The 14,264-nt window shown below is 38.7% G+C and overlaps 1 protein-coding gene across 1 annotated transcript; it reads left to right on the top strand.

Moving 5' to 3' along the window:
• Positions 1–7,826: 7,826 nt before the first annotated feature.
• Positions 7,827–13,906, top strand: LOC141015962 (glucagon receptor-like). The gene is made up of 13 exons (XM_073490190.1): positions 7,827–7,916; positions 9,838–9,940; positions 10,125–10,235; positions 10,643–10,764; positions 11,417–11,523; positions 12,006–12,162; positions 12,300–12,459; positions 12,680–12,740; positions 12,844–12,913; positions 13,029–13,120; positions 13,325–13,463; positions 13,591–13,632; positions 13,835–13,906. Exons 1-13 carry the CDS (start codon positions 7,827–7,829, stop codon positions 13,904–13,906), a joined length of 1,326 nt encoding a protein of 441 aa, XP_073346291.1.
• Positions 13,907–14,264: the final 358 nt, after the last annotated feature.

The raw sequence follows: 14,264 nt of genomic DNA, 5'->3' as shown, positions 1-14,264 counted from the left end.
TCTGTCACAGATCCACGTATTAATTTAGAGAGGGAGAGAAATGGAATTAATTCTCCACTTGTAAAAATCAAGCTTTATTCCTGGGTCTAATCAGAACTGCCACTTCTTTTCAGGTCTCTCATTCATCCAGCATGTTTTTCCCACTCTTGGCCTTCCGAGTGGCCCCAGCAGACACAAAATTATCCTCATGTCCCCTCAATTCCTTCACATCATTTCAACAGTTAGTTTTAATAAGCAGAGTGGACAGCCCGGCTTCTGTTCGGCTTTCCAATTCACGAAAACAACAAATAAAGTTCAACTGAGGTCTAGCTCTGAGAGACGACAACAGAGAGAATCAAAGAATCAAATCAAAACCAGAATGAAGACATAAATCCCAAAACATCCCCAGATAGGTTGTGCTCAGACCCTCCTCAACCTTAATTATCTCTGGAGATCCTGACAATGTAATAATTTCTCTGGGAGAACAGCAAACAAAACATGAGAGAAAATCTAATTGCACCAGTGGTTTCATCTGAGAAGCATTCATTCTACTTCTACTGCCCAAACACAAACATCTAACCTGTCAATCTCAAGGAGCTCATATATGAAGCTCATATAGATTCTGACTGTGTACTTACAGTGGTTTTGACCAATCAGCGTCCTCGGAGGAACTGCTGTCAGTTGAAAACCTTTACAACCGATTTAATGCAACGTCCTTGTATATGACAATGGGTAAAACCAGCAGGAGAAGAAACCATTCATTTGAAAACAACAATGCCTGCTCCTCAAAAGGTTAGCATGGATGCTGCTGTAGCATCAGCTATGTCAGGACTAGAGAGTATATTTCACTGAAACAAGAGCAAACGACAGCATTACAGGCTTTTATTAGTGGAAAACTATTGTACCGACAGGCTCTGCTGGTAGCACTAATGATCTGATTGAAGTAAGTGATAGACGGTGATAGAAAGATGGTTCGTCCATCAGTGTCTGTCCAATCAGTGTTTACAAGACTGCTAAGACCATTCTGTCTAACAAACCATCATGTAAAGCTAGCGTCCAAACGTAAACAAATCTGCAAAAATCTGTACAGAAAAGTGTAAAAACAACACATTAAACAGAGGCACTGCAAGGCAGAGTTTGTTACTTACAGAGCAAAGCTAGCCATTTTTCCGTTTCTTCCTGTTTCTCCCTGTTTCCAGTCTTTAATTGAGCCAACGGTGTGTTCCATTTGAACTGGGAAGTCAGAATTTCTGAGTTAAAAGAAATTTCAACGCAATTTCAACGGCAACGCCATTTGAAGTCATATTCCTGACTTGGAAAGTCAGACCCACCTCACAAGCCCCAAGTCCACGATGGCTGCTCTGTGAATCAACAGCTGTGAAAGCTGTAGAATACTGTTTATTAGAAATTCTGTCTTCTCGTTAAATATTCTTACACACAATACTGTCCAACTTCTATCTGTAGACATGTTGGTTTAAATACCCTGTAATGTATCGTTGTACGCTCTGGGACTGCTAACAATGACTAACCTGACCAGAAGAGGTTTCCCGACTTCTTCTGCTCGAACACGGTCGAGTCGGGTATGACTTCATATCCAGCTCTGACTTCTTACTTCCGAGGTCATAAGTTACTGGCCTCCAGGCTGTCTCTTCATAATGAGCATGAGACTTGGGAGGGGAGTCGATCTTCTTATCTAACTCCAACTCAAGAAAGCGAATTTGCATATTTTCCAAAACGTTTAATAATTCCCTTTTAAATTGAAAAGCCACAGGCAAAGCAATTATGAGGAGGTGACTGGCAGTTTTTCAACATCCTTTAATTTAATTTAATTTAAATTAATGGTAAGAAAAAGGCTGATATTTTAATAGATCAGAAATACAGACATCTGCCAGTGTTCACTTCCTTTTTACTATTCTGTGGGCTGTTTATAAATTTCCATGCCACTGATTTAATTTCCTCTAAAAATGCCCTTTGCTTCGGAGGGCTTCATTCAGGACTGTCAGACGAAGGTAGACAAAGAGACTTGGTATGCTCGGCCAGTTAATTCGTAACTAACATATCATTGTCATCATTTGAGTTTCCAGACATTGTGATGAAATGCACTTCTGTTAAGTTTTGCTAACTCGTGACTTGAATCACATTTCAAATTTCTTATTTAATTTACTCAGGAAATCTGCGCTGTGTAATGAGCTTCAATTTATGCTTTCATTATATCAAATCTTGACTTACCAACTAACACAATAAACCAATAATATACTAAAGCTTATTTTTGAATTCCTGTGTATTCCTGTCATTTGTAGACTATTCAGGATTCAACAGTATAACTGGTATAGCAATAAAGTGCAATTTTGCTGCTTGATTCGATTAACTATAATGACAAACATTAACATCTCCAAAACATTCAACCCCTCTTTAATAAACTGAATGTTTAAAGGTGCAATATGTAAAAAAATTGTCCACTTGGACAGGCGACAGCATATCACCAGAGTAACTGCCGTTAGCTTGTTAGCTCAGCACAGAGGGAGAGTAGGTGTCTACATCACAACCACAGGAGCTTTGGACCAGGATGGGACAGGGCTAGCTGGTTAGCATGCTAACTTCAGTTGACATCTATCAGCACAATACGTAGACATTATAATGTCATAATTGTTTCATGTTTTAAACTAAAAAAAAATTAAAAACCATCAAAGTTTTTAAAAACATTGTGCATGGGCACCCAAACTATACGTTAACGACAGTAAAGTTAGCTATAGAATCAAGTCCAAACAATTGACTCACAGATTATATAAATATGATAATTTTGTTGTACATCTTCTGATGTATCTTCATGTCTTCCTGAAAGGTGTTACAATTAATTTCGCAGTGATCACTTTTATTTTTTGACAATCCAATCTGAAACTCTGAGTGTGTCACTGTCATGTTGTTTGTTGTTGAAAAATGGGAAGGTTCCATTTTAATCAGTACATCTGGCAGCCCCAGTGTCAAAAATGATTTGAAAGCTTGTATCTCTGATGTTTGTGTGTGATCTCAGCCAACCGGATTATTCTATTAAAAAAGGCTGACACAAAGTAAAACTCTTTAAGAGGACCTCAATGTCCTGCATCCCCTGCCTGTGAGCGCAGGTCAGTCTTCAACAAACACTTTGTGTCCCATCTGATTGATTGCCCAAGGCAATAACTTAGTGGTCTATAACACACTGAGCATCTGAGCAAACTGTGTGGTGATCACATTAACAACCAATGCCACATTTACTACATGCAGGGATAACATTTATTTCTGCAATTCCACTTCTAATCATTTTCATCACTAGAGGCATAGTTGTAGGTAAAATTTCCATCATGTGCAGGTCCCTTGATGAGATCTTTGTTCAATTAGGTTTGTGAGTAAGATTTCGAAATCCATTTATCATTCTGAGTACTGGGGTCCAGAATAAGAATACCGAAGACTATGAATCTTGCAAAAAGATCATATCAAGCAACAGATATATCTAGATCTCACAGATAGTTGTGGCATACAGGAGAGACAGTTTCATTCATGTTTCTTGTACTTAAGTAAAGTGTGGGTGAATTAAATTTCAAGTTACAAAAAGAAAGTTTCCATCCATCCACTAAGTGCAGGTTCATGGCGGGGGCTGTACCCAATCCCAGCATGCAGGGGCAGGAGTCAGGGTGCATCCAGGACAGATTGTCGGTCTGTCACAGGGCGAAAGAAAGTTTTTATTGCTAGAAAAAATGCACAGAAGTAAATAAATATTAAAAGGATTCTAGCTACAAAATATTATTGTAACTTAAAGCAACAAAAAACTTTTATTCAGCGGATTGATATTTTCATAATAGCATGGATCAGTGTATGAGAAAGGGTTGTTCATAGTGATTAACCTGCTGTTCCCTACAGCTCTGGACCTTTACAGAGTCTTTCAGCTTATTGTTTTGGTTTCGTGGCCCACAACGTTACTGTTTTGGTTCACTTCCACCATGGTTTTCCCCCACTTGCCCCATGGCACCTGATGGGAGACAGACAAAGTTAGCAAATAGCTGATGAACTTAGTGGAATGTTGGCAGCTAAAGAGCCAGATATTTTTGTGAAGGTTTTGGAGGGCAAAACAGAGCTAGAAGAGTTGAATTTGGACATTCAACAGGTGGACAAACACTTAATTCAACTAATTTTCAATGTTTCTGCCACGGTCGCAGCTATGTCCCTGTCTCTGCCTTGTGTCTTTCTGTGTTCCCCCCAATCCTGTTTATCTATCAGTGTTGTTTGTGTCGTTCCTGCCTTGAAGAGATCCTGCCTACCTCCCCGCCTGTCTACAAGTGATTCATCACCTTGCATCTTATCAGCTCTGGCTTTCCTCCTACTCATCACCAGATGGTTGAACGCTCAGGTTTCAAGTTAGTTTTGACTCTTGAATACTTTCCCCTGTTTCAGATCTCATCCTGCCTGCCAACTCACCCACACTAGCAACATCATGCTTGCCATTCTCCATTCATCCTTTTCCCTCTGATGTTACAATCCAGCCCATCTTCTCAACCCATCTCCATCAGCAGTAACATCACAATAAACCTGTTAATCCTCATCTGCCTCCTAGTTTGTTTTCTTCGTTTCTCACAAACGAAACGTGACAGTTTCTCCATATGTATAGATAGGCAACTGTTCGCCAACACGTTTGCCATGTTAACTTTACAGATGGTAATATGTCGGGTATGTACGGCCCCTAAAAGCAGTTGTAACAGTTAGTAAGCACTTCTCTACACTGAGTAACAATGAAATACAAAAATATATATTTATAAACATTAAATCATCTTTTGATTCAAATTTTGTGGAGTCCATGCCAGCCTGATTGCATGTTGTCATTGAAGCTAAAGGGGGACAGATAAGATATTCTGAAATCCAGGTGCATTTTTCAAAGATTCAACTTTTCACTCAAATTATGAAGCTTATATATCAATTGTAATGAAAAAAATGTATTATATTCAACTGCAACATCACATTTTTAAACAAAATGTTACAAATGTTGGCAGAAATAGTGCTTTCATGTACAGTAAGTCAGAAACGGATGAGATTTAAGGCCCTTTAAAACTCACCAAATTTGTATCTTCAGAAGTATCCAAACATTTGCCAAATGCACTCATACGTTATTTCAAAATGAAATATGTTAAATTAATTATGTTAATTTACTTTACATAAAAAATAATATATATATTTGTATATATATGTGGTCCAGTGGTCTGAGACACAGACCATGTAACTAAAAACATACCCACATTCAGCCCTGTTTCCTCTCCACTCCGTCTCCATTGTCAGATAATGATGAAAGGCAAATTATGAAAATGAAGAGGAACTTTGAATGTTTCTTGGCTGCAATCAGGCAACAAGAGACCTGCCTTATTGCTACCCAGTATAGATGAACTAGATCTATAACCATCAGTAGAAAGATCAGGTTGTGCTGCATTGCTTGAGGATGTGAGGGTCTAGATTTAGGTATGCTCACCTCCACTCATTAGCATTTTAAATTCTTGACACATGGTTTCGTTGAGCTCTCAAAACAGTGTTCTGGGGCCTTTATTTTCCTACCACTTTAAATACAGATTATCTTAATTCTGAAATAAAAGCAAATCCTTAAAGTTGCAGCTAATCCCCAAATTTCCTTCAGATAGACATCCTATTTGTAATTGTATTTCTTAAGTTTTTGAGCAGTTAAATAACTGTAAAAACAACAGTTGGTGAAGGTGCCACTGCATGATGCTGATTAAAGGTGCAATATAGGCTGATATCGATGTAAGGACTACAGTTAAAACATTGAAAAACTAATAAGAGAATGTGAAGAAATATCAATTTTGACATTATGTCAAAGATGGAGGCTACAGAACCCAGTTCTGTTGCCAGCGCTGTAAGGCAAGTTTATTTACATAGCACAATTCAGACACAAGGCAACTACTCAAAGTGCTTTACAGGGGCATAAAAAATACATTAAAAGACATTAAAAATTGCATTTAAACACATTGAAAACAAGTAGGAAGACATCAAGAAACTCACAGGTGGCAAATTCTTCAAATTACATATTGCAGCTTTAAGTCCCAGATGTTCACATATTCATGTCAGCAGTTGATGTTAAGTTGGTTCTCTGTGTGAATGACTGATCCTCCAAATACATTTCCCATAGATGTGCTTCATTGCACACAATAGTTTGATCAAAGACGATTTTGACTAATTTACACCTGAATAAATGTTTGGGTTTTTTTTCTCTCTTTTCTTTTTGCATTCTTTCTATTCCCGATATTTAGTTGCACCCTTTCCCCGCTGCGACTGATCTTAGAGAAAACGCAAACATATCACGTTCTCGCTCATTTCGCGTACACTGAATGGATAAATATATTAAACAAGTGATAGTTTTTGAACAACCTAGGCTCTATTGAAGAGATGCTTGTTCATAAATGTTCTCTAGCTCGGACAGTAATGATGAACACCAGTGGAGAAGTGGGTGAGTTCACAGCACTTGGTGTTGCAGGGAGCGTCGCGGACAGACCTGCTGCTCAGAGCATGTTCAGGTGCGTCGCGCTCAGGACGGAGCACACAGCGCATCTGTGAGAGCAGCTTTCTTCTCTCCGAGGGACACTTCATCTGTAAGTGCTGTTGTTTTTCTGTTGTTGTCTTTTGTTTGTTCATGGTAGTAGACTACTGCAACTGTTTTATCCGGAAGATGTCCCAAAAGGGAAATTGAAGGGGTGTATTTATCCAAAACGCATCATACATCTCATGGGAAATGTGAGAGCGTTGACATTATGTAAGTAAAAACACAAACTTAATTAACATTAGAGATAGCTTTCGTGCATGCACAATGTTTTTTTTTCCTCTTATGATAGCCATTAAAAAGAATCATCTTTATTTTTTGTATAGGTTTTTTTAAATCGCCATTGCACTTCGACAAAAAAAATGCAACATATAATAAATAAAATCTGTCTTTATAGGCAACTTTTTCCAGAATGTGGAGGATGCAATGCCTATTTTTCAATGCAACTGTTTTGAAGTACTGAAAGAAGCCTGTAACTGTAAAAGTGCGTCAAATAATTGCTCAGGAGCCAGGTTTGGTTCATGTAATCCTGCTATGGTATGGAGGACCAAAAGTGTCACGGAAAAAAAGATTAATAAAGCGTTTCACTAAGTGATACACTAACTAATTACAATAAAATTAGGCGTGGATAGATTTGGTTAAAAATTAATTTATTAATCTAGACTATAAATAATTAGATCACATTTTGCTAGTATATACAAAAAAATAATAATAATTTAAAAATCTACAAAAGATGATGTAGTCGCTATCTTTAGTCTTCTTTCATCTTTGTCTTAGTTTTCTTCTTATTATAACCACATAATATGGATGACATGACACTGCTTGAGCCAGCTTGGCATCACCAGCAATGACAGTGAAACTACCCGTCTGCTTGTTTAGTCACACAACAGAAAACTTTTTAAAATTCCACTTCCTGTTAATCACGACAAGGCAGGCTACGCAAGCCACACAGGAGCACCGCAAACAACCTTATGAGTCAAATATATGGGAATTTACAGCAATTATTCAACCAGTGAGTCAAATCAAGAAAGCAGAACAGAAAATGTAAAAACACAAAAACTCAGTGAGTGAGTAATGACAAATAAAAGGAATAAAAGCGATAAAACAGGCCAAATCACAGAAATAGAAAGAAAATAAAGAAAAAAGAAAATAATGCAAAATTTATTGATAATTACATATTGATGGTAATCGAGTTCTCACATTATGTTTCCTGCCATTATAGAGTAGGGGAGAGCTCCACATAGGACAGCTCCTGGCCTTACAAGAAACCAAGCCCGATATGGTTTCATTCCTCGAGCTGCCACAGGCAATGACTGTCAAATGCCTTCTACCAGGAGACAAATCGAATCTGTGTTTTGGCAGTCTGTTGGTACACTGACGAAGGCTGCGCTGAGCCTGAGGTGGCACCGTCACAGATGGTGGGGACAGCGGACCCCCTGAGCTTGTTTTGCAAATAAATGTGGTTCCACTATACAGTAGCAGGGTTTTATCCAGGGACACATCACTGTTATAGACCACACTGCTAATCTAAAAACATGTCAATATAATATCACATTTTTTGACAAGTGGGGCAAATCAAAAGCAACATTTCGGACAACATTGCGGTATACTGTACCATTGTCTGTGCCTTTCAGAAAGCTGCTGCAGGAGGAATTAGGTCACATGAGGAAATGCCTGTTAAAATGAGGGTCCACTAAAACAGCAATCATTAATGTAACACATGGGCTACATTTCTTTCATCTATTCCATTCCAGTTTCAAAGAGTAATAGTTCTCTTTTTCTTAATCATTGACTTCAAAATCCTACATCACTCATAGTCTAAGTGGGTTTCAGGGTTGAAAGGATCTAGCAAGACCCCCCACCAGACCTCGTCCACTGATGATTAAGCACATGTCAGAGCCATTAGCAGACTGACTACTGTAGAAGCCAAATCTTCAGGCAATAATTATGATGGTAAGATAGATAGATAGATAGATAGATAGATAGATAGATAGATAGATAGATAGATAGATAGATAGATAGACAGATAGATAGATGGTAGAAGCCTCATTTAGTTTCAGAGTGTATCACAGACTCCTTGATATTATTCTGTTGGTGAAAGGTTGTCTTTGAAGACAAATGAGGCAGTGCTGGTGTCTCCATCCATACTAAGCCAGTTTGGAGCATGGTGCATGTATGCTGGAAAAGTGTATATGACAAAATATGACAAAAATAAAGTATATTCAAACAGGTTAGTACTAAAAATAAAAAAAAAATCAAACCCCTTTAATTTTATTTTAAATATCTTCCTTTTTCCAAATACAACATAAGGTCAGGCTTTTCAAGTTACATACTATTAGAGAACTTTTACAAAAGCCAGCTGAAGCCTTTTGCTTCAGTGACTTAATTTATCTAATTCTGACACATCTAGAAAATGTCTCGTAGTTTAACCCTTTCATGCTACCACGTCCCAAAGAGTCAAAATGGAGGAGGGAAGGCGGGATACACCAAGAACCCCTGGAATTACTGTTAAATCCTCTTTTTCTCAGAAAACCAAACAGGTAGAAATAGCCTACTTCAATCAAGATTTTATGTTTTTTTCTGAGTGAAATACATCTGTATACTCCAGTGGATTTATGCACCAAAGGATATATTCTGCCCCTCCAGATTCCCCCATTTGTGCATGTTTTATTCAAAATTTTGATATAATTTACATTTGAATAGTTTAATTAAACAGTAATATTAAATAGTCCTCAGAGTTGATCTACATATGGGCTTATTTTGTCTAGATATAGGCCCAAGTGGCAGAATATTCCCTTTGGTGCATACATTTTGGCATGGGTTCAAAAGTTCAGTGCTTGTGAAAGGAAACGTAATTGTGCTAAAAATTGATGATAATTCATATGTTTTATTGCAAGGCAACAGGCACCCACTTGCTCCATCTTCTTGTGATAGAGGTGCAGCTGGTGGTACAGTATTCCACCAGCTGCTGAGCTTGCTGAGCTTAACAAATAAGACGTAGTCAAAACCATTCTGTTCTTCCTCCTCTCAGTCTTTTTGGATCAGAAAGAACATGTCTGCAGCGATGAATAGGACACAAGATGTAATAACTTTGATCTGCCTGCTGTTTCTCGAACTGCCAAAGGTAGGCTTTAATAATGTACAATGATAATATATATCTTTTTTTTTTTTTTGAGTGAAAAATGTGACACGCAAAAATGACTTTTAAAGTAGCCTCTCTGAACAGCTTTTAAGAAAACTTGAAAATTAAAGAAAGGTGTTTCTGAAGATATTTTGTCTTCGTCTAACAGATTGAAATGGCCAGTGGGAAAGTCTTGGAGGAGACTTATCTGAGGTGGGTCCAGTATAAAGAAGACTGTGTGAAAATGATAGAAAATGAGCCACTCATTCAAGGTACGGAAAACTTCATTCATTTATTACTCTGTCGTCGTGTAAAAGGATTAATGGCAAGAGATGGAAATACAGGAAGAAAGAAAATTGAAATTATGCCATTTATATTTGTGCCAGAAATCATCATCTATGGCTTTTTTGTTGAGTAACAGAATCTTTTCAGTTTTCTTATTTGTTGCCTTTCTAGCGGGCTTGTTCTGTAACAGGACATTTGACAGATATGCCTGCTGGCCAGATACTCCTGCCGGCTCTGTGGTCAACATTTCATGCCCTTTCTACCTGCCCTGGTATGATAAAGGTAAATCACACTTTTAGTCAGTCTAACTTTGACAGAACAGTAAGCTGAAATATAAACGTGATCCTGTTAGTTTCCTCTTGAGCATGCTTTTGATGTGTGGTGATACTGATCGTGCAGATGTTAGGGGAGTTGCTCCATCCATTTCTGCACAATCTGCAAAATATACCGATACATTTTGATGGTTAAGTAAAAAAAATTCTGTAGATTATATACAGATTATTTTGCATGTGTATGTGGCCATTGTGCCCGAGGTTGTTGGTATCTTTGTGTTTCTTTTCCCTTTATGTTGGATGCTGATAACTTGTCCAGGCATTCAACCTGTCTTCTGCCCACTGTGTGTTGCTATTAGTTTCAATCCCTTGGGATCCTAATTAGGAGTAAGTGGGTAATGACTGTTTCTCCTCCAGTGTCCCACGGTGTTGTGCTTCGACGGTGTGGCTCTGACGGCCTCTGGGAGAGAGATGACAGCGGGCAGGTGTGGAGAGACCTGACCCAGTGTGAGGAGGAAAAAGAGGTCACATCTCAGGAGGTAGGGCGACTAAAATGTCTCCAGCTCGGGGCTTAATTTGTTTCGACCGTGAGCACTTCTTGTCACTCAAACATTTGTATGACACGTATTCTCTACTGAGGAAGAAAGTTTCTTTTGTGTAGCCTACACTGCACTGATGAAACTGGGGTTGTTTCTTGTCAGACCAAGGTCATCATGTAAACACGAAATGGAAAAGAAAAACCTCTGAAGTAGGTGAGGTACTGAGATGAGTTTGAATGCCAATAGAGGTATTTATCTATCGTAAGAGACCAATACTTTGAAAGCAAAGAACACTTTCAAGGTGAAAAAAAAAAGGAAAAGAAAATATGCTAAAAATATCAAAATAGTTGAAGTAAACCATGAGGGTTTGATGGAGAGATGCTCTGTAGGGTAAAATAACATGAATTACCAGCACTTGGCTTGATCGTTATTTGACATCCAAAAATGGCTAGACTTCAACGTCTCCTGTCTGCAAGATTGTGTGTGTTTACAACCAAGAAGTCTAATAGGTTATTGGCTTTCAACTCTAGCCTCTCCCTCTTTTTCCGTGACATGTTTTCCATACAACAGTCACATCTTCCATGAAACTCACATATCTTATGTGTCTCTCGTTGTCTCTTGTCTCTCTCTTGTCTATGTTGTCTCTTTACAGCTGTGGTTCAAACAACTGATGGTGAGCTTCAGGATGTTGTACACTGTCGGCTACTCCTTGTCCCTCTTCACCCTCATAACTGCTCTCATCATTCTTCTGAGTTTTAGGTAAGCTGTCTATTAGATTGGATTTCACAGTGTAACGTTAAATCTAGATATAAATCAGATACCCCACAGTTACCTCACAGATGTCAATCAGTGGCTAAGTTGCATTGTGGGTAACACATTGCACTCCTAAAACACTACTGGATATCATTATGGATAGTTTAATAACAAATCACCAAAATGGATACAGAAGAACCAGAGATATCGCCATTTTTTTCCTAGTATTCCTGCTCCTTTCCAAAACATGGTGCCTACATTACCCACAATGCAACTCTGTCACTGAGTGACATCACTGGAGGCAGCTTTATGTACGTTATCAGATGTCCTCTGGAGACATAAAAGGTTTTATAATACTTTTTTTCATATATGGAGCAGTACTCCCCAAGACCAGTAAACACACTTTAATGTGTAAAACAGGTGGAGTTACCCTTTAAAGCCTTGATACGCAAAATTCAAATTTTAAGTACCTTCATGTTACCTGACAGGAAGCTGCATTGCACCAGGAACTACATTCATGCAAACCTCTTCCTGTCGCTCATCCTCCGAGCTGTATCTGTCATCATTAAGGACACCATGCTGGAACGCCACTGGGGAAGAGAGATCATGAAACAGACTGACGTGAAAGAGATGCTCAGTCATCAGGTAGGTCATGATGGTTTAAAATTGTCCATGCGTTGAAAATCACAGCTAAAAATGACAAATTAAGAAAGAAATTCTGATACTTGCAAGTTTAAACATCAGCCTTAAACATGTTTTATTTGTATCACCACTGCCTCTAGGCTGCTATTGGCTGCAGGATAGCACAGGTGATGATGCAGTACTGTGTCCTGGCCAATCATTATTGGTTCTTTGGAGAGGCAATTTATTTGTACTCTGTGCTCATTGCCTCGGTGTTCATCGACAGCACCAAATATTTACCCTACATCTGTCTTGGCTGGGGTAAGTTTCATCTCTGTTTCAGGGACTCAACCTAAATTTGAAGGAGATGATCAGAATCTCTCATTACATCAAAAACCATCTCACTATAGAGAAACAGTACATACATATGAAGACACATTGCAACAGTAGACGCTTCTTCCTCCCATACTGCCGACCCTCTCAAGTGCACGTAATTACAGCTGATACCATGGAAACAGCATTTTTAACTGTTTTTCCATAGGAACGCCACTTCTCTTTGTGGTTCCCTGGGCAGTGATGAAGCTATATAAAGAAAACAAAGAGTAAGTGTGAGCACGTGTGTGATCACTTTATGTGTCGACCCCGTGACCCAACTGATCCAGATTGGACAGGGGAGAAAAAGTAACACGAGCCTTGTCCTTGCAGGTGTTGGGCCTTCAATGAGAACATGAACTACTGGTGGATCATTCGTTTCCCAATTCTTTTTGCTTCACTTGTAAGCATGCAAATAGTGATTGCAGTTATATGTTACAGTCATTGGACTCCGCTGTATAATTTATGACATAATACTTTATATCTAGCTATATCTATTTTTTTCTTCTGATCAACAGATCAACTTTCTAATTTTCATGAAGATCTTGAAGGTCATTCTTTCCAAATTACGAGCCAACAACCAGAGTGAATACCCGGATTACAAACTTCGGCAAGTTGTCTCAGGGTATTCTCAGTGATGATGATGAATTAGATTTATTTGACTCATCTATTTTTTTTCCCAAGCTATGGCCATGACTCTGTTTTTCAAAGAGAAGCATTGATAATTTTTTTTGTGGGAGAGGGAACAAAGACATAGACAGATAAATTAATACTTATGTGACTAATTGCTCTGCTGTCTGCTTTGCCCTCGTAGGCTTGCCAAGGCAACCCTTACCCTTGTCCCTTTGTTTGGGATTCACGAGATCATATTCATTTTTGCTACAGATGAGCAGACAACAGGCATTCTCCGCTACATTAAGGTCTTCTTCACCCTTTTTCTCAATTCATTTCAGGTAGGTTTCAAGAGAGAGTCTGACATTATAAGATAATTTAACCGTCTAAAAATTATCTAATGTGTTCCTGTATGACAGATATCATATACATTCCTTAAATTAACTGGGCTTTTCTTTATATTTGCAGGGCCTTCTGGTGGCGGTGCTCTACTGCTACGCCAATAAAGAGGTTTGTTGTTTCATCTCATAATCTCCTTTCATATTTTTTCTCTACACAGAAGGTATTGATTGGCCATTTGTACCAATCACAACAATGATAATTTGATCAATACCACGATGAATGACTTTTCCAGTTTCCATTCAATCACACTGGAGAAAGTAACAAAATGGCACATTAACTCTGGAATGGCTCATTTCCACTCTGGGTGCAGGTGAGGACAGAGCTCAAGAGGAAGTTACGTAGCTGGAGGATAGAGGCTGAGATTGCATGCTGTGGACAGTGACTAGGCATGCTCGATTCTCGAGTAGACACTTTCTCCATCACCACGGCACCAGAGCGCAACAGATCCTCTGGCACAATGGCAAGGGCAATGCCAGATGGTTCGCCTACTCCTGACAGTTCACTGATTTTTAGACGTCAAGTTCAGCCGACTTCACCACAGCCTGAGGATTCTTTGCTGCACTGTCCATCAGTGGTAAATAGAGACAACAACCTGCAGTGTGGAGATCAAGATGGCGTCGGACAATCATCTGTAGCAATGCAAGTGTCCTTCATCATTCATCTTCAAGACCCTGTAGAGTCACTCCCAAATGTTGTAAATATAGATTCAGACTGAATACATTCTTGCATTCACTGTGATT

Source organism: Pagrus major, chromosome 20 (assembly GCF_040436345.1).
Source record: "Pagrus major chromosome 20, Pma_NU_1.0".
Taxonomy (NCBI): Eukaryota; Metazoa; Chordata; class Actinopteri; order Spariformes; family Sparidae; genus Pagrus; species Pagrus major.
This window is presented reverse-complemented; position numbering and strand designations above follow the sequence as displayed.